We start from the raw sequence: 26,930 nt of genomic DNA on the forward strand, positions 1-26,930 counted from the left end.
ATTTTATGTGCCAGTCAAAGCGTATTACATGTGTATCCCTTCAAGAAGGGCCTGTACAGTAGATGCTACCATTGGAGTTCATACAATGTTACTCTCCACAGCCAACATCAGTTGCTGTAAGTTTCACTTTTTACCACACTCACGTTTCTTCCACTTTTAAACTGCTTTCCAGACAGTACTTGTTTTAACCCCAGAAGTAGTCCTTAAAACCTGTTGTTACCGGCCTAGTATGGTTCTCAATCAGAGGCAAGTGTCGCTAGTTGTCTCTGATTGAGAATCATACTTAGGTAGCCTGGGTTTCACTGTTGGTTTGTGGGTGTTTGGGCCACACGGTACTGTTTCGGTTTGGTAAATTCATGTCATCGTTTATTGTTTTGATTCAGTGTTCAGTGCTTTCTTTAATTAAAATCATCATGAACACTTACCACGCTGCGCTTTGGTCCGATCCTTACTCCTCCTCAGACGAAGAGGAGGAAAGCTGTTACATTCCCTTCTTTGTTCAAGAAAGTACAAATTCTTCATGATGTACAGTAAGCAAAAGGAGCAAACATACTGTATAAACATAAAACATCATTTTATACAGTCACTTAAATTAATGTATAATTAACTCAACAGTGATTTATTGATCGCTGCTATTGAAGATATACATTGTGTAAAATGTGTACACACTTTGTGTGTACGGGTGCCATTCTTCCACATCTAGTTCAGTGTATATTTCTTCAAGGGAGCATCTTTCGTCATTCCAATCCTCTGGTCTGTTGAATGGGGTACAAACTCCCCACAGTCCTGTTCTGTTTCTTTCCAGCTGTTAGGCTGTCCCCCCCCCCCCCCCCCCCCCCCCAACCTGCAGTTGAAACAACACATAGACTCAAACTGTCAACTATATCAGAGCCTACTACTCCAGTCAGTGATTTCTTATAGACACATCCCTCTGATTGACCCTGATTCGGCCCACTGCAGTAAAATGTTAAACCAGAGATGTTTCTTGTCCCTTTAAACACCATGTTATATTAACCTCATGTATCAAACCTTTTTAAAATAAATTATAGATGAAAATAACTTATTGCAAGGAACAATTCTGAGAGGCATTTCAGGAGAATGACTTGAGTCTGCTTATGGAGCATTTCCTTTTGATTTCACAATATCTGCATCTGCATAATAATGCAGAACGAAGAGAGAAAGAACAAGAAAGAGAGAGGGAAGTGAAACAATTAGAGTGAGAGAGAGAGAGGAGGAGAAGTGCCATTGACCAGTACAGCGCCAGTAAAGAATGTTGTTCTGTAAAATCTTCTTTCGATCATGAACTGCACCTTGTCTTCTAAAGAACTATGACCTCTCTTAAATCCTATGCAGCACCTTTCCTGGGAAATCACATTATCTTGACTTCCACCTAACCATAAGACAGATGGATAGTTTCTTACTAATCATCACATTTGATGGGTACGCCCAAATCAACCACAAGTTACAATGGTACATTATTACTTCATAACTGTTTGACCAAGTAATGGTATGATGATGTTGGCACAAAATGTACTGTACTTTGGACTATAAAACACGTTTGGTGACCAGGATCTTGCGTTTGGTGCTAGATCAATACATTTCAGTACAGTAGGTTCATAATATGACTTAAATCCACACAAGTGCAATATATTTGGATTAATCCATTTTCAAATGTCAAAGACCATGGTAAGAATTATTTCCATTGCATTTGTTATTTTGTATTCATTGTCTGACTATTTTCTTGGCTAATGTGTCACTGAGGGTCTGAGAATCTGTCTGTTTATGTGTGCTTATTTGGCATGCTAGTATATTTGACTTTTTTAGCTTCAGTGTTTTGGGTCATAGTGTTTTTGATAGACAAACTTTGTCAATACATACTGTACATACATACATACTGCGGCCATCAGATTTTCTGAATGTAGACCTAAAGTACTGCAAGGTACAGGCACAGTATCTGAGCATATGTGTACAGATACCTGAGGAAATCTTTACAAACAAAGGTAGAAGACAATGATTCCAGCACAATGAAGATATTGGATATTGATGACGACACACATAGCATGACCAGAACAAGAGATGGCGTTAAATATTCAGGTACCAACACACACACACACTAGTGGTGCGGGTCAGTTGTTTGTTCACCCGCACCCAACCGCATTTGTTAATAATCCATCTGCAACCTCCCGACTATTTGTGATAAAGTGAAAATCTGAGGACCGCACCCGACCCTAACCCACTAATATACAAAATGTGTAATAGGCCATAGTCAGAGACAGCGTAAAGATTTTTTGACATGATTTAGATATGTTTCTGCTTATAATTTCCAACATTTTGGTAGGCTATTTGTTAGTCAACTTGTCTATAATTAGATACATGCAGCTTCTCTTCTGTCATTATACTGTATGTTGCCCTAGAACAGGGCTTCCCAAACTCGGTCCTGTGGCCCCGTTGGGGGCAGGTTTTGGTTTTGCCCTAGCACTACACAGCTGATTCAAATAATCAAAGCTTGATGGTGAGTTGGTTATTTGAATCAGCTGTGTAGTGCTAGGGCAAACACCAAAATGTGCGCCAAGGGGAGGCCCCAGGACAGTGTTTGAGAAATCCTGTTCTAGAAGACTAAATAAACCCTTGCTCACCAGAGTAATGTCATACATCGATAGAATTAATACTTCCGTCTAGTTGGGATTGGTCAAGTTTTCTCTGTCAAACGTTTAGGGACCGGGGAGAAAATGCAATAATCAAAAAGAAGGGAAAGATTTTCTGTGCAAAAGTTCCAAATGGCATCAGTTTGACCAGTTGTAAGGAAATAGAATGCTGTGAAAATGACCCAATATGTTTCTAATAAGATTGATAATATCTTGTGATGTAGTACATTTTCAGTGGTGGAAGAGACCATACAAAGTTGCTGCATTGTGTCTGGGGCTGCTGTGTGTTCTCCTACTGGCTGGGATCATAGGCCTGGGTGTACACTGTAAGTTTAGTATGTTCTCACAAAAAAATTGATCTTCAGTGACATAATTATTGATAAATGTTTTCAATGTTTCACTGTTCCCCTAGTCACTGGTCAGCATTATTCTCCAGAGAGAGACCAGCTACAGACCAGCTACAACAACATGACTAAAGAGAGAGACCAGCTACAGATCAATTATAGCACCCTGACTAAAGAGAGAGACCTGCTACAGACCAGTTTTAGTACTCTGACTAAAGAGAGAGACCAGCTACAGACCAGTTATAGCACCCTGACTAAAGAGAGAGACCAGCTACAGACCAGTTATAGCACCCTGACTAAAGATAGAGACCAGCTACAGAGGGAGACAATCAGACTGAACAAGAAGCTCAAAGGTGAGTAAAATGACGTTTGACTTCATTACAAGTCCTTTCTGTGTCATGTTGTTTTCTTGCTACTTCATTCAATGAGAGTGGTATCAATCAATGATTGTAAATAAAGTAAGGAAAACTTCTAGGGAGACCTTGTCACGAAGGATGGATAAAGTTCGAAACCAGCTGTTACTTCTTCTCAACTGTGAATAAAACCTGGGAGGAGAGCAGAATGGACTGTATAAGGAGAGAAGCACATCTTGTGATCATAAACAACAGAGAGGAACAGGTGAGAGAGATAGACAGAGAGCGAGAGGTGGGTGATAGAGGATATGTATGAGCAATGTCTTTTTTCTGTGACGCAATGACAGGTATTTATCAATGGGTTAAACGGAGCAAATAAACAAATCTGGATTGGTCTGACTGACACAATTGCTGAGGGAACCTGGAAATGGGTGGACGGCACACCACTGACTACCACGTAAGACATTTGAAGAGTTCTGTTTCTATTAGAAATCACTGACTGGAGTAGTAGGCTCTGATAGAGTTGACAGTTTGATTCTATGTGTTGTTTCTACTTCAGGTATTGGGGGGATGGACAGCCTAATAGCTGGAAAGAAACAGAGCAGGACTGTGGGGAGTTTGTACACCGTTCAACAGACCCAGGGGATTGGAATGACGATGGGTGTTCCGTTGAACAATACTGTGTCTGTGAGAAATAGGATTATCATAGATACTCTCTCTGCACTGTCATTCATTTAAAGGGCCTCTCTATGTCCTATGTTACTCCTTTTAGTCTTATGTCTGAAGACAGATGTTATTTGGTGGAATGGTACTAGATGTGGGAGAATGCCACACGCTGACAAACACACACACATGTACAGTGCCAGTCAAAAGTTTGGACACACCAACTCATTCAAGGCTTTTTCTTTATTTTTACTATTTTCTACATTGTAGAGTAATAGTGAAGACATCAAAAAGATCAAATAACACATATGAAGTCATATAGTAACCAAATAAGTGCTAAACAAATCAAAATATATTTTATATTTGAGATTCTTCAAAGTAGCCACCATTTGCCTTGATGGCAGCTTTGTACACTCTTGGCATTCTCTCAACCAGCTTCATGATGAATGCTTTTCTGACAGTCTTGAAGGAGTTCCCACATATGCTGAGAACTTGTTGCCTGCTTTTCCTTCACTCCGCGGTCCAACTCATCCCAAACCATCTCAACTGGGTTGAGGTCGGGTGATTGTGGAGGCCAGGTCATCTGATGTAGCACTCCATCACTCTCCTTCGTAAAATAGCCCTTACACAGCCTGGAGGTGTGTTGGGTCATTGTCCTGTTGAAAAACAAATGATAGTCCCATTAAGCACAAACCAGATGGGATGGTGTATCGCTGCAGAATGCTGTGGAAGCCATGCTGGTTAAGTGTGCCTTGAATTCTAAATAGATCACTGATAGTGTAACCAGCAAATCACCACCACACCATCACACCTCCTCCCCCATGCTTCACAGTGGGAATCACACATGCACAGATTGTCACGCCCTGACCTTAGATAGTCTTTTTATTTCTCTATTTGGTTTGGTCAGGGTGTGATTTGGGGTGGGCATTCTATGTTTTTGTTTTCTATGATTTTGTATTTCTATAATTTGGCCGGGTATGGTTCTCAATCAGGGACAGCTGTCTATTGTTGTCTCTGATTGGGAACCATACTTAGGTAGCCCTTTCCCTCCTTTCAGTGTGGGAAGTTAACTTTGTTTGTGGCACATAGCCCTTAAGCTTCACGGTTGTTTTGTATTGTTTATTGTTTTTGTCGGCGTCATCCTAAATAAAAGGAATATGTACGCTCACCATGCTGCGCTTTGGTCCGCTTCTTTCGACGGCCTAGACAGAACTTCCCACCACAAAAGGACCAAGCAGCGTGGTAAGGGGGACTCATGGACTTGGGAGGAAATCCTGAATGGTAAAGGACCCTGGAGGCAGGCTGGGGAATATCGCCATCCCAAGGAGGAGCTGGAGGCAGCAAAGGAGGAACGGCAACGTTACGAGGGAACATGGCTAGCAAGGAAGCCCGAGAGGCAGAAATTCAACAAATTAACTTTTAACATAGCACACCCGTTAACCTCTAGCGACGAGCAATCCCGTATCTGGGAGCGTAATCATAGCCTCAAGTGCATTACCATAATGCAACTTTTCCTATTCATGAAAATCGCAAATGAAATGAAATAAATATATTCAAACACAAGCTTAGCCTTTTGTTAACAACACTGTCATCTCAGATTTTCAAAATATGCGTTACAGCCAACCCTAGACAAGCATTTGTGTAAGTTTATCATGGCATAATGCTATGCTAGCTCTGCTGGCAGCAGGCAACATTTTCACGAAAATAAGAAAAGCAACCAAATTAAATCATTTACCTTTGAAGAACTTCAGATGCTTTCACTCAGGAGACTCCCAGTTAGATAGCAAATGTTCCTTTTTTCAAAAAATAATATTTTTGTAGGCGAAAAACGTCCCGTTTCTTCACCATGCTTGGCTGAGAAATCGACCGAAAAATGCTGCAACTATAACGCCAAACTTTTTTCAAAACTTGCTCCATAATATCGACAGAAACACGGCAAACGTTGTTTAGGATCCATCCTCAAGGTGTTTTTAACATATGTATTTGATAATATATCCGTCGAGGCAGTTGGTTTCTCATAAGAAACGATTGGAAAAATGGCTACCTCAGTATTTTACGCAAGGTTTTCTCCGGGACACACCATGCGACCACTCGCCCTATATGGTCTCTTACAGCCATTCTCCAATGGAAATGCCTAAAAAGACGTCACAATGCTGTAGACACCTTGGGGAAAACGTGTAAAAGATAAGCTGACTCCTAGCTCCTTCACAGCCATATAAGGAGTCATTGGCATGAGGCGGTTTTAAAAAATGCGGCACTTCCTGATTGGATTTTTATCGCCTGTAACATCAGTTCTGTGGCACTCACAGACAATATCTTTGCAGTTTTGGAAACGTCAGAGTGTTATCTTTCCAAAGCTGTCAATTATATGCATAGTCGAGCATCTTTTCGTGACAAAATATCTTGTTTAAAACGGGAACGTTTTTCATCCAAAAATTAAAAGAGCGCCCTCTATATCCAACTGGTTAATTGAAATGCATTCCAGGTGACTACCTAATGAAGCTGGTTGAGAGAATACCAAGAGTGTGCAAAGCTGTTATCAAGCTGTTATCAAGGCAAAGGGTGGCTACTTTGAAGAATCTCAAATATAAAATATATTTAGATTTGTTTAACACTTTTTTGGTTACTACATGATTCCATATGTGTTATTTCATAGTTTTGATGTCTTCACAATTACTCTACAATGTAGAAAATAGTACAATTCAAGAAAAACCCTTGAATGAGTTGGTGTGTTCAAATGTTTGACTTGTACTATACACACACACATTGTGTACACATTTCACACAATATACATCATTCAATAGCTGCTGTCAATATGTAGTATCACTGGAAATTTTTAGTCATAGATTAAAGTGACTATAAAATGATGTTTCATGTTCTTACAGTATGTTTGCTGCTTTTGCTTACATTGTGCTGTACACTAGCAAGGCGTCATTTCTGCTTAGTCAATAAATCATTGAACCTCAATGACATTAAGGAGTTTAAGTCATTCCCTTATTGTTCTCTACTCTCCTTTGTAATACAGTCGGTAGAGCATGGCGCTTGCATGTATGAAAATGTGCAAGTATGAAAATGTATGCAATCACTATTGTATGTCGCTCTGGATACGAGTGTCTGATAAATTACCAAAATGTGCTCCATATTGAGTTAATAGGGGGTGGCAGGTAGCCTAATGTTTACAGCATTGGACTAGCTTGAATCCCCGAAGTGACAAGGTAAAAATATGTCGTTCTTCCCCTGAACAAGGCAGTTAACCCACTGTTCCTAGGCCGTCATTGAAAGTAAGAATTTGTTCTTAACTGACTTGCCTAGTTAAATAAAGGTCAAATATTATTATTTTTTTAATTAAAGAAATAGCAAGTAGAATTGGATTCTTTGGTCCCTGCCGAAAAAAGCCTTAGGTTTGAAAGTAACTATCTAGCTAACATAATTACTACAAATACTACATATTTAAATGTCCTTGTTTTAACTATACTGCTTTCACTGTCAATGCAGAATACATTGCCTGATCACAGACATTCACTGGCAGATGGGTTACAGGCACATAAAGTTGAATTAATTCTTGAAATGTTTTACATCATCGTCTCTTGCTGTTCAGTGAATGGCCACATTGATACCTTCCTTGCTAGATGGGGAACTCTATTCAAATAGCATTTCATCAATTGCCTTGGGTGCTTGACTTTGTCTGAAAGTGGTATGCAAATATATATTTTTATACTGTTTCTTCACAGAGGGAATCATATTTATGAACAGAACACAACAATTTTTCTGGTCCTGCCGCAATAAATTATATTGAACTTGAGTACTCCAATTAAAAAATATATGCATTTAAAAAGAAATCTAAAGCCCAGATGTTTTTTTCTTATTTTTTTCTCTCTTTTATTGATATGCCAACAGTGCTCAACAATGTCTAATGTATCATAACCATTACAGATAACAAATCATAATAGCTAAATTGCCCCATATATTCAGTCAATAAAAAAACAAGTGGCATTTATGATGGATGTATTGAAACTGTACTATTAACTGGTTATATTATATCGTGGAACACAATCTTCAAAAAGGCAGCAACCTCAGCAGTGGCGCTTGCTTGTAGAAGCCTATGGCTGTGCAATGGCATAGCCTTGTTTCATTAATGTAGCAGACAAGACCCTCTTATTTCCCGAACCCTTATCACAGTCAAGACACTCCTATTTTATAGTAAAAAACATTATGTAATATAACATAATAAAATGGAAATGTTTTCTTTTTCCAAATAAAAAAAGTTAATTTTAAAGTGATGCGCATCTTGAGTCTAGAATAGTTATTTTCAAAGAGTGATCATTTGAAATGGGGCTCAATTTGGCAAATTGGTTACAAACCAAAATCTGTCTTTTTTTTTGATACATGGTAATGAATTATGGCCACAACATCTGTTTGGTGAGTCAGGCTTAATTATTCTGATGAAAATATGGTATTTGTCTTAATCAAAGCATATTTTCAGTGCGGAATCTGTCTATGTTCAAGGGGTGACATCCTAACCCTAGGCTAACCAATTCTTAAACGGTACTGACAGTTTGCAAAGTAGCTTAAGCGGAAAATACAGTGAATTCATAAAATCTTCACACCCCTTTGCTTTTTCAACATACATTTTTGTTGTGTTACTGCCTGAATTTTAAATGGATTCATTTGAGATGGTTTGTCATTGGCCTACAAACAACACCCTATAATGTCAAGGTGGAATGGTGTATTTCGACATTTTTACAAATGTAGTAAAAATGAAAAGCTGAAATGTGTTGAGTCAATAAGTATTCAAGCCCTTTGTCATGGCAAGCCTAAATCTGTTCAGGTGTAAAAATGTGCTTAACAAGCCACATAATAACTTGCTATTATGTGTTTTTTTCCACGTTATTTGTAACTTATTTTGTACATAATGTTTCCTACATGTACATACTACCTCAATCAGCCTGACTAACCGGTGTCTGTATGTAGCCTCGCTACTGTATATAGCCTGTCTTTTTACTGTTGTTTTATTTCTTTACCTACCTATTGTTCACCTAATACCTTTTTTGCACTATTGGTTAGAACCAATAAGTAAGCATTTCACTGTAAGGTCTACCTACACCTGTTGTTTTCAGCGCATGTGACGAATAAACTGATTTGATAACTTGCATGGGCTCATTCTGTGTGCAATAGTAATGTTAAACATGATTTTTGAATCATCTCTGTACCCCACACATACAGTTATCTGTAAGGTCTTTAAGGCAAGCAGTGGATTTCAAACAGATTCAACAAGCATTTTATTTGTCACATGCTCCGAATACAACAGGTAGACCTTACCGTGAAATGCTTGTGTGTGTGTTTTGTGTGTGTTTGTGTTGGAGTGTCAGTGTCAGTGTAGTACAGTATGTGTGAGTGTGTGGTTAGAGTTCAGTGAGTGTATATCAAGCCTGTGCCAGAGAGCCAGTGCAAAAAATTATAATAGATAAGAATAAAATAAGGGGGTCAATGTAAATAGTCCTGGTAGCCATTTGATTAACTGTTCAGCAGTCTTATGGCTTGGGGGTAGAAGCTGTTAAAGAGCCTTTTGGTCCCAGACTTGGCTCTCTGGTACTGCTTGCCGTGCAGTAGCAGAGAGAACAGTCTGTGACTTGGGTGGCTGGAATGTTTGACAATTTGTTGTGCCTTCCTCTGATACAGCCTGCTATAGAGGTACCGTACACACTACCCTCTGTAGCTCCTTGCAAACATTGATGCTCTCAATGGTGCAGCTGTATAACTATTGTAGGATCTGAGGTCCCATTCCAAATCTTTTCAGCCTCCTAGGTGTTGTCGTGCCCTCTTCATGACTGTGTTGGTGTGTTTGGACCATGATAGGTCCTTAGTGATGTGGACACCAAGGCATTTGAAGCTCTCAACCCGCTCCACTACAGCCCCATCGATGTAAATGGGGGTATGCTCGAACCTCCTTTTCCTGTAGTCCACAAGCAGCTTCTTTGTCTTGAACACATTTGAGGGAGAGGTTGTTGTCCAGGCACCACACTGCCAGGTCTTTGACCTCCTTCCTATAGACTGTCTCATCATCGTCGGTGATGACGCCTACCAACATCATGTCGTCAGCAAGCTTAATAGTGGTGTTGTAGTTGTGAGTGGCCACGCAGTTGTGGGTGAACAGAGAGTACAGGATGGGACTAAACACTCACACCCCTGAGGGGCCCCTGTGTTGATGGTCAGTGTGGCGGATGTGTTGTTGCCTACCCTCACCATGAGGTGTTCAGTTCCAGGTTACTTAGCTTAGAGATGAGCTTGGAGGGCACTATAGTGTAGAATGATGAGATGTAGTCAATGAACAGCATTCTTACATATGTGTTCCTTTTCTTCAGGTGGGAAAGGGCATTGTGGAGTGCAATAGAAATTGGATCATCAGTGGATCTGTTGGGCAATATGCGAATTGGAGTAAGTCCAGGGTTTCTGGGATGATGGTGTTGATGTGAGCCATGACCAGCCTTTCAAAGCATTTCATGACTACAGATGTGAGTGCTACGGGGCGGCAGGTTATCTGGTGCTCTCAAGCATGGTTCAGTGTTGCTTGCCTCGAAGCAAGCATAGAAGGCATTTAGCTCGACTGGTAGGCTCGCGTCACTGGGCAGCTCGCAGCTGGATTTCCCTTTGTAATCCGTGATGGTTTGCAAGCACTTCAACATCCGACAAGCCAGTATAGTAGGATTTGATCTTATTCCTGTATTGATGCTTTGCCTGTTTGATGGTTCATCAGAGAGCATAGCACGATTTCTTATAAGCGTCCGGATTAGTGTCCCGCTCCTATAAGTGTCCGGATTAGTGTCCCGCAGCTCTAGCCTATAGTTCAGTGTGGATTTTGCCTGTAATCGATGGCTTCTGGTTGCGATATGTACGTACGGTCACTTCCGGTAGATGGGTAAAAAAGCAGACATTACCTTTAATATCCCTTTGAGCATGGTGAAGTTATTAATTGCACTTTGGAAGGTGTATCAATACACCTAGCCACTACAAAGACAAAGGAGTCCTTCCTATCTCAATTGCCGGGGGGAGGAAACCGCTCAAGGATTTCACCATGAGGCCAATGGTGACTTTAAAACAGTTACAGAGTTGAATGGCTGTGATAGGAGAAAACAGAGGATGGATCAACAACATTGTAGTTACTCCTCAATACTAACCTAATTGACAGAGTGAAAAGAAGGAAATGTACACAGAATAAAAAATATTCCAAAAGATGCATCCTGTTTGCAACAAGGTACTAAAGTAATACCGCAAAAAAAATGCGCTGCAAAGTAACTCATTTTTTGTCCTGAATACAAAGTGTTATGTTTGGGGCAAATCTAATACAACACATTACTGAGTTCCACTCTCCATATTTTCAAGCATATTGGTGGCTGCATCATGTTATGGGTATGCTTGTAATTGTTAAGGACAGGGGAGATTTTTAGGATAAAAATTAAATGGAATAGAGCTAAGCACAGGGCAAATCCTAGAGGAAAACCAGGTTCAGTCTGCTTTCCACCAGACACTGGGAGATAAATGCACCTTTCAGCATAAGAATAACCTTAAACATAAGGCCAAATCTACACTGCTTACCAAGAAGACAGTAAATGTTCCTGAGTGGTTGAGTTGCAGTTGTGACTAAAATCTGTATGATAATCTATGGCAAGACTTGAAAATGATTGTCTAGCAATGATCAACAACTAATTTGACAGAGCTTGAAGAATTTTGAAAATATGAATGGGCAAATATTGTACAATGCAGGTGTGCTAAGCTATTAGAGCTGTAATCGCTGCCAAAGGTGATTCTAACATGTATTGACTCAGGAGTGGGAATACTTATGTAAATTATTGTATTTCATTTTCACTAAATTTACGAACATTTCTAAAAACATGTTTTCACTTTGTCGTTATGGGGTATTGTGTATAGATGGGTTATAAAAATAATAAATTTAATCCATTTTGAATTTAGGCTGTAACAAAATGTGGAATAAATCCAGGGCTATGAATATTTTCTGATGGCACTGTACACAGGAATGCAACTATTCCAACACTGCAGCTCATTGTTGGAATATATGTGTGTTCACTCAAGAAATGTGTGTAGAGGGATCGGTTAGAATGCAGTTGAGTGAGTGAGACATGGAGGGGAAAGGGAATTTAGAGAGAACTGTGTGATGCTTGGTTTGGTTTATTTTTTGTTGTGCTCCGCAAATGCCTGTCGGCAAATGCACATGTAGGCAAATGGTACACTAGAGACAAAGCAAATTAATGTTGTCTTCAACATATAACATTTAAAAAAGTCAAAGCACATTCCACCAAATAGTTTGACAGTATTTAAAGAATAAAAATATTTCTGGTTAACACCACCCACAGTCGGTCTAAGGCACTACATCGCAGTGCTAGCTGTGTCACTATAGATCCTGGTTCGATTCCAGGCTGTGCCGCAGCCGGCCGTTACCAGAGACCCATGAGGTGGCGCATAATTGTCCCAGCATCGTCCGGGTTAGGGAAGTGTTTGGATGGCCTGGATGTCCTTGTCCCATCGCGCTCTAGCGACTCCTGTGGCAGGCCGGGAGCATGCATGCTGACACAGTCGCCAGGTGTACAGTGTTTCCTCCTACAAATTGGTGTGGCTGGCTTCCGGGTTAAGTGGGAATTGTGTCAAGAAGCAGTGTGGCGCATGGCTCTCGACCTTTGACTCTCCTGAGTCCGTACGGGAGTTGCAGCGATGGTACAAGACTGTAACTACCAATTGGATACCACGAAATTGGGGAGAAAAAGAGGGAAAAAATATATATATTATGTGTATATATATATATATCAAAAATTATACTTCCACGTCCCCGCGGAAATCAAATTACAATAATAAAAAATACCCCATCAAAATCTGTCAGTTTAAGCTAGAGATATCCATTTTTTTTGCAATGGATGCATCTCAATCAACCACATCCACCTATGTCACCCTTCCGCATATACGGTGAAAGGTGACAGAGCTAGAGCAGTGTTTGTCAGACCATGAGACATCCCAAAAATCTCTTTTCACACAAAATCATCTGCAGCATTCAAACGGTTTGGCCTAGAAACTATTTTGATCCCTCGATGGATAGTTGACTCTCACAAACAAGATGGTGTTCTCCTTTTTGCTCTACGGCCCTCACAAGCATCTTGAGACTCATCTGAACTCAGTACAGCCGATCTTAAAACTTCTGTCTTCCACCTTCACACTAATATGACCCTTCTGTGCAAAGGTGAGACTCTTGTGAGGCCTGTAGGATGTAGGATGCCCACAGGCCTCACAAGACCCGTCTGAAGGTCCCCGTTACCGTTTGAAAAAGTTAATGGAAGTATATAAGGAGACTGTTCAGTGCCAAAAATAAGGGGTTAAATACATGTAACAAAATATATAATTACCTATAATAATAATAATAATAATAATTCCTTATCTTTCTTAAGAACAAACTTCCTTCAGATAATTTTTCGGTGACTATCTGTTGTTCCATGTAGTTCTTCTGTTATTCAATGTGTTTGTATGGGCTAGTAGCAGTAAGGCCAAATAACATTTTTCATCAAAAACTATTATATGTATTTTTTGATACTTCAAGGGATCTTAAAATTCCAAAATCAAATAGCAAAATATTCCTTGGTATGACCTTAAAACAATATATAGCTTAGTTCTACGCATCCACTTAGCTAACTAATGTCAACATGACATCACCTACAAGTGTGATCAGAGATTTCTATTGGAGATGCAGTTCTAACCTATCTTCATACCACTGGAGGCTACTGAGGGGAGGATGGCTCATAATAATGGCTGGAACGGAGCCTATGGAATGGCATCAAACACATGGAAACCATATGATTGATGTATTTGATACCATTCCACCCATTCTTCTCCAGCCATTACCACAAGCTCGTCCTCAACAATTAAGGTGCCACCAGCCTTCTGTGCTTCATACGGTACTATCTTTGGTATATTCTTGCGAGCTACTCATTGACAGCCCGTGAGCTACCGGACATTCAGTTTTCTCCAAAGGTCCAACTTTTGGTAGGCTGATGGATGTCAGTGGCAGAATCTCAAATGCATACTCCTCGCATCCTCTCTCCTTCTCAAAACACATTGGAGGAGAAAGCCAGATGTCCCTCCCCTCTGAGGCAAGGAGAGAGGACGCAAGCAATTGAGATTCTCCCAGAGGCTGCGATACAGTAAAGCCTAATCAGACATGCCTGTGCTCATCATGGTTCTTACAGGCAAAGTCAAATGTCAAAATGTGCTTGTGGTGGACGCCTCTCAAATGATATGTAGGAACACCTTGAGTGCATTAGACATGAAACAATGATACAAATGTAACGGTACAACAAAAGAGATTAACAATTTTCTTTTCCAGGTGTCTTTTCCTTTTCAACACCAATGGTACAACTAGTGCTTTCTAACGGCACTAAACCAAAATAGTGGCGTGTGGGAGGGAAGCAAAACTTTCCAGTGGGATAAAGCATTCATCTTGAGGCGATGGGGGATGCAAAATGCAATCTGTTAATTATTATATCATATATAAAATGGACATATCAATTTTAATGCAGACTAGCTCAAAACATTACTAATCATTGAAAATAGCAAATTACCCGATGGATCATGACACGTTTTGGGTAAGAAAGTGGGGGTGAAAGACATTTGCACTTCTATTTTGAAAGTGGAGATGCTCTGTTATCTCCATTGCTCAAGTGCCTAAGTGCAGTGTACCATACTGGCCTCTTCGTCTATGGATCAGACTATGGAGCACAGAGATTGATTCTGTTTTTAGTTTTTCTCATCTGTTCCCCCTACTTCATCTCAATCTCTCCATATCCAAACACTCAAATGGTTATATTATTCCAATAGTGCATATTGAAAACACTTGCTTTCGTGTAAAACACTTGATACAGTTGGAAGAATGACTGTGCTGCATTGCTTCAAAGTTTGACTCCCTGTTACTGAGAACAGTCAGTGTTGCTCTTCTTGCTGTGTGAGCCCTCTACTGGATGTTTTCAAAGACCAATGGAAGCACTCGTCGTAGTAGCCTGCAATGGCCACAAAAGTAAATGACTGCTGTAAAGACACCCCGCCTGCCTTGATTCATACTAAAGGAATGGATCTGTTATAAGTGTTTTATAACCATGTTGTCCATTATGGATAGTAATAGGTCCCCCCAGGCGGTCATATTATTTCTCTGCCGTAGATTTATTTAACACAACTTCAAATGATCTCCTGAGGTAGTGGAATAAACTCCACTCCATGGTGAAGGACGTTTCTGATGTCTGTGGTTGTATTTGATCTCCTGAGGTAGTGGAATAAACTCCACTCCATGGTGAAGGACGTTTCTGATGTCTGTGGTTGTATTTCATTCATGAGGTAGTGGAATAAACTCCACTCCATGGTGAAGGACGTTTCTGATGTCTGTGGTTGTATTTGATCTCCTGAGGTAGTGGAATAAACTCCACTCCATGGTGAAGGACGTTTCTGATGTCTGTGGTTGTATTTGATCTCCTGAGGTAGTGGAATAAACTCCACTCCATGGTGAAGGACGTTTCTGATGTCTGTGGTTGTATTTGATCTCCTGAGGTAGTGGAATAAACTCCACTCCATGGTGAAGGACGTTTCTGATGTCTGTGGTTGTATTTGATCTCCTGAGGTAGTGGAATAAACTCCACTCCATGGTGAAGGACGTTTCTGATGTCTGTGGTTGTATTTGATCTCCTGAGGTAGTGGAATAAACTCCACTCCATGGTGAAGGACGTTTCTGATGTCTGTGGTTGTATTTCATTCATGTTTATTGAAAAAGTATGGAAATAAAGAAAGGCACGTAAATACTAAGGACGAACACAGGTACAAGGTTGGCGTTTCATAATTTACATTTTTAAAGTATTGATCTTGGGCGAATCGATGTAGTCGGAGCTAGATTCCACAACGTCTTGTCTCTGCCCCACTCCGTTGGTAGAGTATTCTAATCAGAAACTTTGTTCAACATGGAGTGGAGTTTAGTCTGCTTAGAATATTGTTTGTTCTTTTTTTTATTCGACCATTTTTTCTGCCTCAGGTTTATTGCAATTTAAGTGGAGTGTTTTGCCTCTGAAGACAAGCCTCAATGGAATATTTACTACAGGGTGAACGTGTCGTAACACTTTAGAGAAGACACCAGTCATTTCACATTCTCATTTCTGACATACAATCCTTAGTCTCTAATCAAATGTCTGTTGATTGGTTATTTAAGAGTAATGAACAACAACCATTATGCCATTTCAGATTTTATAATCCAGTAATCAACAGACATTTGAAGCCTGAATAACTCATATTTTGTATCCTTGTAGGTCAGTAGTTCTATTCAATTCGTTTCAAATTATATTTATATTTAAAAAAATGGTTTCCGCAGAGGGTAGATCAAACCTAGTGTTTGTATGCCTGTCGCAGTCTGGCCCTAACCAAGTACTGTTTATAGCCTACTGTTCGGTTTAAAAGCAGATTATGCGACTATGCTGTGTATACAAAGAGCTCCCCAGAGGTTGGAAAAAACACGCACGACCGGTGTCACTGTTCCTTTAAACCAAGAATGGCATATTCACACTCATAATGGGCTATATAATCACGGCTGGAATACACACAGAAGGCTACGGGGGATACCAGCGGTTCGCAATCAAGAGGTGTGCCATCACCATGCAGTCAAACCTAATCCTCAAATCATTAGCATCCTTTCTTCTATTCACTGTTGGGAGGAGGGGCATCGCACATGCGCAGAATATCCTTTGAACCACACGCGGCTCAATCACGACGTTTATCCAGCGGACCACTCACTATGCATCATAGGAGCAGTCTTGTAGGAAAGGCGTGCAAATGCAGTTACAGAAACCGTAAATGCTGGCCGTTTTGCTCTATTTCGTTTCGGATCAAAACTGCCCTCCTCTAGCTCAAAATGGGTTAGAAGGAGGATGCCTGGATTATCCACTTTCAACACTTTGCGAGGATGGGGAATTGGAATTTCTGTTTTCGTAGAGACTTCTTGACAAAGACGGAGAGAGAGAATAGAGATCGGATTTGAGATCTATCTCCACTGTTCTTCGTTTTCTTTTCTTGTTTTCTTTTTTGAGAAATGATTGCAGAATTCGTGTGCAGCGCTGTGGCTTTGGTCCTCTATGTCAACACTCTGGGCGCTGATTTCTGCTACGATGACAGGTACATGATTGCATGACAGATGACGCCCGCCTCCGATGGCATTGCTGTTCTGCCCATATTGTCATACAACACAATGGTTTTGCATAATGGTAGTTTATTGCTTGGCATAGTAGGAAACGTGTTCACATTTCTAGACAACATTTCGCGGTAGTGTAAGGAATGGTGGGCCGAGGGAGGGTGACTTCTGTCAGCTCCGTGTTGGCGGCAAGGTCTTGGTAAACAGCAGGTATAGCTTGCCAGTACACAGTGTCACTGCATAAAGTTTGAATCCTGAGACGATAATACGTTATTGCAGGCGAAATTAACCTAACGCTACAAAATGATTATGGGAGTAATTTGATACGTTGTATTCCATAATCACCATGTCCATGGCACGTCACTAAAATAAAACCTTTATCATGACCAAGTATTTTCAAATTACGTGTGAACCAGTCGTATTTGTTAGGTGCTGTACCGTCCCGAGAAACAGGTGAATCATATTTAATGAATATCATTATTCTAACAGACAATAATGATTGTTGATCCTAAACAAATTAAATAAGCCAACCCTGTTTTAAATAGGCAATAGGACGTCTTAAAAACAGCGTGCTTTATTAGGCAGATTAAAACATTGATCAATTCTCAAGTGGTTCATGCTCCATTGAAAAGCAACGGTCTTAAAAGTAGAGATGCGTTCAGTTCAGTCTGTTGCCGTCTGGGCTGCACCGTGAAAATGTATCTGCCTCCAGGGAAACAATATTTCTCCCGGGCCTGAGAATGTATTGTGCCAAACAGATGTAAGTACCTGTAAGGAATGAAGATCTTAACACAAAACCTAAGCACTTTTCTTTTACCAACTTCTTACTGCTATAGACCTACTGCTGGGCATTTAACCCGCTATGGCCTCAGTATATTAGCTTGGTTGATTTATTAATTGATGGATTAATAATTTAAATATAATGTTTTAACTTGTAATGCCTGATGTCTAAATGTACACCAGGTTTTTAGAACTAACCTGGTGGTCTATGATAAGCAAGTAATGCAGTGTACTACATAGGAGGCTTATACTGTAATGCGGATGCCAATGTATTACACTTCAATCATTTGGTCAATAGCCTAACTGCTTATAAAAGGTTTGATACATGCAGAATTAGAGCCATCATTGTTATGTATTTGGACAGCTATGGCCTATAGGAAATTAAGTTATTAGTATAAGTGCTACTTTTTCAATGGATGCATTGAGACCATTAAAATTTAGCCTGGGGATGCTGTTCAGTGAGCGTAAATCTACTGCACTCATGCCAAGTGGTGTGTTGCTGTTTTTTTTATTTTATTTTAAATGTTTTTTTTCTTTCCCCCACATACACCAGATAGGCACACAGAAATGTGTTGTTTTACAGGGTCAGCCATAGTAGTGCGGCGCCACTGGAGCGAATGAGGGTTAAGTGCCTTGCTCAAGGGTACATTGGCAGATTTTTCACCTTGTTGGCTCGGGTATTCGAACCAGCGGCCAAAGTTTCATTGTAATCTTATAGCCTACATTTTTGTGATGGAGTCATAAACTTATACAGGAGTATACGCCTTTGTACTTTGTGCTCAGGACACACCATCACTCATGTGACAGCAGTGGTGTTCAGTTTTCATAAATCTTCCTGGGAGTGGCTACAATGTGGAGAGGGTTAAGGCTACCACTGACTGCTGCAGGACCACTGAGATGTGTCAGTGTACACATTCTACATTTCAGCCTCCAGGTTGTAGTGTGTGTGTGCGTAGCACGCACCCCCATGTGAATATAATATCCTAAATTTTAAACTAATGGCCATTGTAATAATAGTCTATCTTATGACAAACCCAGTCTTTTACTGTGCTGAAGCCCAAACCATATCAACTGCTATTTGTTTCTGAGATATCACATACTAACTATCCCATCTGTTTTTAGCGCTGGCGTTTTGTTCAGGCTTGTACAGTATGTAATTAGTAGTCATTAGTGAGGTGGAATCCTGACTTGTTAACATTGATTTGCCTGGAGAAGAAGCAGATGTGGTATAATGATGGGGAAAGGGGCTTACTGATGGCTGATATCATATGTGTGAATAAGAAGCTTTATCTTTATCAAACCGTGAGCTCACTTTTTGGGGAGAACTGAATTTAAACCATAAACCTTAAAACTGAATAATAAGGATCTTATCCGATTGGATACCACTCTTTAGAATAATATTTGAGGTAATTTCAATGCAAATTGGTTTGCACCTTCTAACATGACAATCTGTTATCTATACCTTTAGGCTACATGTAGTTGTGCACTTAACAACTGAATTTCTTAAATTCTAAATTGCAAGGAATCAAATATGGATATTTTGTCTCAATGTGTAATACATCCTCCTCTCGAAATTCAGAAAGCAATTTTGTACACGAGTTGAGAAACTGCTTTGATTGAAATATTTCATGATTAAAAGTTGAAATCCAATGTGGCAGTTGTGCATTGAGCATGGCCAGGAGCACCAAGGGTGGCTGACAGCATGCCACATGAGGATTTCACATCGATCTGCTCTTGGAGTCTTGTTGCTCAGGAATACATCATTATACTGTTCTTGTTACTTTCAGTTGTATTCTTGAGAAAATAGCGCCTACAAGAATGGAGTGCTCTGCCTGCTTTAATGAATGTAGGGTTTGCTGAGTCAGATCTCTGTAGGAAAAACCTGATGAAAGGTCCCTGGTTTTACTGGTTAATTTAAGTCACCTGCCACATACCAGTTGTTATTAATTGTAACTCGTCATGGTCTAAGTTAACAACACCGTAACTACACGTTTTGTGCAATGTGTTTGCTAGCCTAGCACCGAAGATCACTTTTCTATGGAGGAATGGAGGGGCCTCACAAGGCTTTCTTCTGTCAATGCTTTCACCACCACCACCACACCCAACTCCCTGCACAAACAGCCCATCCTTGAGGAGTGGACAATTACTCCATTATGTGATGTCAGAATTACTTCTGGGAGTTCTCCATCTGGGCACGGTCGTCATTATCACACAGAGCCTTGACACCTGGATGACAACATAGTGAGTCATATGTCATACGTGTTGTTCATATCTCTGTCTATAGCTATAATCCTAAGACCTTTACCACCAATAGGAGTGAATAGGTTTGTGTCAGGAGAAAAATATTGCCCAATTTCATTCTCTGAATTGCTATGAACCGGTCCAGATGAGTTTGATGTATGAACCTGCAGAAAAAGAAAGGGTCTGCACTCTGCAGGTTTTGTGAACATGGCTTTGGCATTAGCTGCATCATCAGCATTATTGTTGCTGATTTGGATTATTTTGCAAAAACATCCGTGATTTTGTTTGGATGATACTGAACTGAATCAAAGGGAAATGTGGAGGACAGGAGTAGGAAAATAAAACTGTTCTCCTGCGTCAGCCATGAGGGAGTTGATCAACTTAATGTCTTCTTAGAAAACAGATATAGAGATTTCTATTTTTCAGAAGTCCTAGGCCTACACCTACACGCTCTTCTCTGAAATATTGTTGACAATTTCATGATGAAATGAGAGCGTTGATCTGAAAGTACTATACCCTTATGGTACATAAGAGTTAGAGTATCACTATATTGTTTGAGTTACATTATCTTCGGAAAGTATTCAGACCCCTTGACTTTTTCCACATTTTTTTAACGTTACAAAAAATCCTCAATCTACACACAATACCCTATAATGACTAAGAGAAAACAGGTTTTTAGACATTTCTGCAGAAAAACCTTATTTACATACACTACCGTTCAAAGGTTTGGGGTCACTTAGAATGTCTTTGGTTTTGAAAGAAAAAAAAAAAAATGTCCATTAAAATAGCATCATATTGATCAGAAATACAGTGGAGACATTGCTAATGTTTTAAATTACTATTGCAGCTGGAAACAGCAGTTTTTTTTATGGAATATCTACATAGGCGTACAGAGGCCCATTATCAGCAACCATCACTCCTGTGTTCCAATGGCATGTTGTGTTAGGTAATCCAAGTTTATTATTTTAAAAGGCTAATTGATCATTAGAAAACCCTTTTGCAACTATGTTAGCACAGCTGAAAACTGTCGTTTTGATTAAAGAAGCAATAAAACTTTCCTTCTTTAGGCTCGGTGAGTATCTGGAGCATCAGCATTTGTGGGTTCGATTACAGGCTCAATATGGCCAGAAACGAAGAACTTTCTTCTGAAACTCGTCAGTCTATTCTTGTTCTGAGAAATTAAGGCTATTCCATGCAAGAAATTGCCAAGAAACTGAAGATCTCGTACAACGCTGTGTACTACTCCCGTCTCAGAACAGCGCAAACTGTCTCTAACCAGAATAGAAAGAGGAGTGGGAGGCCCCGGTGCACAACTGACCAAGAGGACAAGTACATTAGAGTGTCTAGTTTAAGAACCAGATGCCTCACAAGTCCTCAACTGGCAGCTTCGTTAAATAGTACCCGCAAAACACCAGTCTCAACATCAACAGTGAAGAGGCTGCTGGCCCAACAAAGTACTGAGCAAAGTGTCTGTTTTTCCTGGTTTTGCGTTGTCATTATGGGGTAATGTGTGCACATTGATGAGGGGAAAAAACATATTTAATCAATTTAAGAATAAGGCTGTAACGTAACAAAATGTTGAAAAAGTCAAGGGGTCTGAATACTTTCCGAATGCATTGTATCTCTTGTCATGGCTAGTATGAAATGCCTTGCTCTTTTTCAACAATGCTGCATGGCACACTTCTCTTTCTCAGCTAAAATGTTATCTTGTTAGGATGGTGATGTATATAAATGTGTGAATGACACACATAGTTTGTTATTGAGGACAGAGCCTTCCTGAGCGTTGCTGTGGCCTGACAGGGGGATGCAGTCAAACCATGTAGCACTGCAGTCGGATGATGTGGTCTGGGACTTGATGGCCAGAGTGCCAAATGCTTCCGGTCATTGACACACAAGGCTTCTTCGGTTGGGGAGAAGCAGTGGAATACCGAAATTCCTAGACTTTTTTTATGATAAAGTAGGGATATGTGGAATATAATTAGAATCATATTTTTTACAGATATAAAGCACTGCTTAGAGGTAGGATGAATAATTTGAGTTGTTACTTAATGTTCAGAATGGATTCATGGTCCATAGTTCCTGCCTGCCTGTCCAGTAATCTGTTCTAAATAAACCTTGATATGGTTTCTTCCACGTATCGCATTAAGGAGTGGTTGAGTGGCTCAAACTATAATGAATCACTATGTTTGATGACACGTCATTAAGTAGCTTTCTGTCAATTAACAACCTCTGCCTCTTATAGTGTAGTCAGAGTGCTGTGTGTATGTGTGTGTGTTTAAAGTTTTATTGTCATGTGCACAAGTACAGTGAAATGCCTTCCCTGCTTGCTCTTTCCCAGCAATGCACTAATCAATATCAGTAGTACTATAAAATAAAGTAAAGTTGAACAAAAACACACCAGAAATAAGACGAACACGAGAAAGTAAGTACGCTATATACAGGGCCAGTAGCTATAAACAGGGCCAGTTCCAGTGTCAGTTATTTAAATGACAGCCTAGGAACAGTGGGTTAACTGCCTGTTCAGGGGCAGAACAACAGATTTGTACCTTGTCAGCTCAGGGATTTGAACTTGAAACCTTCCAGTTACTAGTCCAACGCTCTAACCACTAGGCTACCCTGCCGCCCCAGCTATACACAGGGTCAGTTCCAGGGTCAGTAAGCTATATACAGGGTCAGTTCCAGGGTCAGTAAGCTATATACAGGCGCAGTTCCAGGGTCAGTAAGCCATATACAGGGCCAGTTCCAGGGTCAGTAGCTAGGTTCAGTAAGCTATATACAGGGTCAGTTCCAGGTTCAGTAAGCTATATACAGGGGCAGTTCTAGGGTCAGTAAGCTGTATACAGGGGCAGTAAGCTATATACAGGGGCAGTAAGCTATATACAGGTGCAGTTCCAGGGGCAGTAAGCTATATACAGGTGCAGTTCCAGGGTCAGTAAGCCATATACAGGTGCAGTTCCAGGTTCAGTAAGCTATATACAGGGGCAGTTCCAGGGTCAGTAAGCTATATACAGGTGCAGTTCCAGGTTCAGTAAGCTATATACAGGGGCAGTTCTAAGGTCAGTAAGCTGTATACAGGGGCAGTAAGCTATATACAGGTGCAGTTCCAGGGTCAGTAAGCTATATACAGGGTCAGTTCTAGGGTCAGTAAGCTATATACAGGTGCAGTTCCAGGTTCAGTAAGCTATATACAGGGGCAGTTCTAAGGTCAGTAAGCTGTATACAGGGGCAGTAAGCTATATACAGGTGCAGTTCCAGGGTCAGTAAGCTATATACAGGGTCAGTTCTAGGGTCAGTAAGATATATACAGGTGCAGTTCCAGGGTCAGTAAGCTATATACAGGTGCAGTTCCAGGGTCAGTAAGCTACATACAGGTGCAGTTCCAGGGTCAGTAAGCTATATACAGGGGCAGTTCCAGGTTCAGTAAGCTATATACAGGGGCAGTTCCAGGTTCAGTAAGCTGTATACAGGGGCAGTTCCAGGTTCAGTAAGCTGTATACAGGGGCAGTTCCAGGTTCAGTAAGCTATATACAGGGGCAGTTCCAGGTTCAGTAAGCTATATACAGGTGCAGTTCCAGGTTCAGTAAGCTATATACAGGGGCAGTTCTAAGGTCAGTAAGCTGTATACAGGGGCAGTAAGCTATATACAGGTGCAGTTCCAGGTTCAGTAAGCTATATACAGGTGCAGTTCCAGGTTCAGTAAGCTATATACAGGGGCAGTTCCAGGTTCAGTAAGCTATATACAGGGTCAGTTCTAGGGTCAGTAAGCTATATACAGGTGCAGTTCCAGGGTCAGTAAGCTATATACAGGGTCAGTTCTAGGGTCAGTAAGCTATATACAGGTGCAGTTCCAGGGTCAGTAAGCCATATACAGGTGCAGTTCCAGGTTCAGTAAGCTATATAGAGGGGCAGTTCTAAGGTCAGTAAGCTGTATACAGGTGCAGTTCCAGGGTCAGTAGCATATACAGGCGCAGTTCCAGGGTCAGTGCCAATACAATATTTACAATGTGCAGGGATACTGGAGTAGTAGGGGTAGATATGTATGGGGTTAAAGTGACTACTCATCAGGATATATGATTAACAGTAGCAGCAGTGTAAATTATGATTGTATGTTAGTGTGTGTAGACTCAGTATGAATATGTGTGCGTGTTATGTGTGTGTGAGAAAATGAAGTGTGTGTGTGTTGGTATCTGAGTGTGTGTAGTGTGCATAATGTCAGTGTAGAAATAAAAGCTAAAACAAAAGGGTCAATGCAGATAGTTTTTGTAGAAATGTTGTTACTCTGTGTGTGTGAGTATGACCTATGACCTATCTACTCTCCCCTTCCTGGGTTGTCTGTCCGTGTAAGGTTGCTTGAGCCCTGTAAATAGCCTTGGCTGGCCCTGGTTGGGTTTCTGTGGTACTGCTGTCTGGGCTCTGCTCTGCTCTGCTTTGCTCCAGCCCTTGCCTGTAGTGTCCATCTAGTGGGATAGAATGGACCAGCCCAACCCCAGCCTGCCCCAGCCCGCCCCAGCCCAGCCCAACCCCAGCCCGCCCCAGCCCCAGCGCAGTGGTAATGTAACGAGCCCAAGAACCCAAGGGCGTCAACCTAACAGTCTGAGTATATCTCCCTCAGTCTCTCCCAGTGCCCTGTAATTAGTGAAAGCATCCAGAGTGGGGTGGATACACGGACGGCAGACAAGGCGTGCAGGACCTCCGCTCTAATCTTCCGTCGGCCGCCGCCAGATGGTCACATTTGCGAAGCGTTGAGGGTTTTTCTCCCCTGTGCCCTCGGGTTTGAGGTGGAGTCAAGAGGAACATGTTCAGTGCAATCAGGATGGCGATGTCAGTGTTTGCCAGATGTCAGATAGTCTGAGCGATGAAGCCATCTAAGAGGTCCATGTGAGAGGAGTCCCTTGTATTGTTCACACATTGACACCTATTATTTTTCCATGTGCTTTGAGATTTCTTTGAACGTCATTGAGACTGAAGAGTTTTGAAATGTTCTCTTATTTCAATGGTTTACCATACAATACAATGTCCTTCCATTCTATTATTATTACTATTATGTCTTGCGACTTCCAGTTATTGAGTTATGCAGTTATTGTTCCCTTAATGCAAATGCTTAGAAGTTGGTTTCAATTGTGATCAGACATACGATTTCTCATCTACAGTCTAAAAAGATCAGCACAGTTCTGATCAAAGATACATGGGTTGACTTCACTTCACAACTGTATTTTCCAGCAGACATGAAGATGTTATTTTCACTCTTGCCACAAATGCGAGTCTAAAAAGCTTTCAATATTTGTTGCTAAAAATACTATTAATAAGAGGTTGCAGTATGTTGTGCATTGCTTCAGTTTCCCACAAACCCACATAATTACTTGAAACATTTTAGCCTTGGATACGATCAGTTCACTTTTAGGTCATGGGAAACAGTTGACTAGATACGATGCACATTTTCCTAACTGCCAATAACCTCTGAATACGATTTGAGGAGACCTTGGTATTTCACTTGACAAACTGACTTAATTTAAAGGCACTGGCCCTCAGTCAACATTTCCTGAGCTGTGGAAGCAAGAATAGCTCAAATACATGCAATGAGTTTCCATTGAAATGAACAATCGAATCGCATAACATGTGGAAACATTTGTTCAATATTCCAAGTTTGAACATGAGAATGTGTTGTGTTGATGCACTTTACAGCACATAATCAGGCTCAACGTGGAATGACAGGAAAGGAGGGAGGGTTTGGGGTTGCACGTCACACAGCAACACTGTTAACTAACTAAGGGGTATTTTTTACTGCCCTTCTTTTCTGGGTCACTGCCTCTCTCAGTGACTGTCAGCATTATTACATGTGATGGCAGCTCCCACTGGGTGATCTGGTGTGACCCTGCCGCGCTGAGGTGAACTTTCTCAGTCATAATCCCTCTGAGCTCTCACTGTCTAAGCACTGCTTCAGGTGATCAAAACTGGATTTGGTTTGAAAAATCAAGGGCGTTGTGAAGAGTAATAACCTTTTGGGTAGGTATCTGCTCTGTAATAACATATTATATATTTGTACATCATTTCAAAGTTACATATCCTTACATATCCTCTGTAACCTTACATATCCCAGTATCTCTACATTCATCTTCTGCACATCACTCCAGTGTTTAATTGCTAAATTGTAATTACTTCCCCACTATGGCCTATTTATTGCCTTACCTCCTTACTCCATTTGCACACACTGTATATAGACTTTTTCTATTGTGTTATTGACTGTACTTTTGTTTATTCCATGTGTAACTCTGTGTTGTTTGTGTCGCACTGCTTTGCTCTATCTTGGCCAGGTCACAGTTGTAAAATGAGAACTTGTTCTCAACTAGCCTACCTGGTTAAATAAAGGTGAAATAAAATTAAAACATTTATAAAATGTATCACTGTAGGTTAATTCAAAACAGTTGTGCAAAATGTCAAGTGCTTATCAATTGCAAGTAAATGATCTTTGGACTTTTAATTAATTATTGATGGCATTTAACATAATGAAGGTGTTGCAGAGATGCCAGCATATAGCCATAACCACCATGGTCCAGATGGTGTCTAGACGTAGGTCTTAAGATAGAGGTCTTACCCTCCCTCTGTCTCCAGCTATTTGTGATGAGCTGCATCAGCATGGAGAAGGTCGAGAGGTTGAAGGGATCAAACTCCCCATGTCTTTGATTGCTGGAGC

General features: G+C 40.7%; 2 protein-coding genes across 2 annotated transcripts in view; both read left to right on the forward strand.

Moving 5' to 3' along the window:
- The first annotated feature begins 1,477 nt into the window (after positions 1-1,477).
- On the forward strand, positions 1,478-4,897 carry LOC109867438 (CD209 antigen-like protein C). The gene is made up of 7 exons (XM_020456603.2): positions 1,478-1,686; positions 2,001-2,094; positions 2,870-2,971; positions 3,058-3,342; positions 3,465-3,607; positions 3,690-3,799; positions 3,902-4,897. The coding sequence occupies exons 1-7, from the start codon at positions 1,672-1,674 to the stop codon at positions 4,038-4,040; spliced, it is 888 nt and encodes a 295-aa protein (XP_020312192.1). The 5' UTR covers positions 1,478-1,671; the 3' UTR covers positions 4,041-4,897.
- Positions 4,898-16,772: 11,875 nt separating this feature from the next.
- Positions 16,773-26,930, forward strand: part of LOC109867287 (protein O-mannosyl-transferase TMTC2-like) — a 165,921-nt gene continuing 155,763 nt past the window's right edge. Inside the window, exon 1 of the mRNA XM_020456366.2 lies at positions 16,773-17,202. Within this exon, the coding sequence (XP_020311955.1) occupies positions 17,120-17,202 (83 nt within the window). The 5' untranslated portion in view covers positions 16,773-17,119. The remainder of the gene's footprint in view (positions 17,203-26,930) is intronic.

The sequence above is a fragment of the Oncorhynchus kisutch genome, linkage group LG22 (genome assembly GCF_002021735.2).
Source record: "Oncorhynchus kisutch isolate 150728-3 linkage group LG22, Okis_V2, whole genome shotgun sequence".
Classification (NCBI taxonomy): domain Eukaryota; kingdom Metazoa; phylum Chordata; class Actinopteri; order Salmoniformes; family Salmonidae; genus Oncorhynchus; species Oncorhynchus kisutch.

Coding starts and splice junctions, on each gene's coding strand:
- LOC109867438 (XM_020456603.2), top strand. Junction 2,095..2,869: donor AGATGGCGTTAAATATTCAG/GTACCAACACAC, acceptor CTTGTGATGTAG/TACATTTTCAGTGGTGGAAG. Junction 2,972..3,057: donor CATAGGCCTGGGTGTACACT/GTAAGTTTAGTA, acceptor CTGTTCCCCTAG/TCACTGGTCAGCATTATTCT.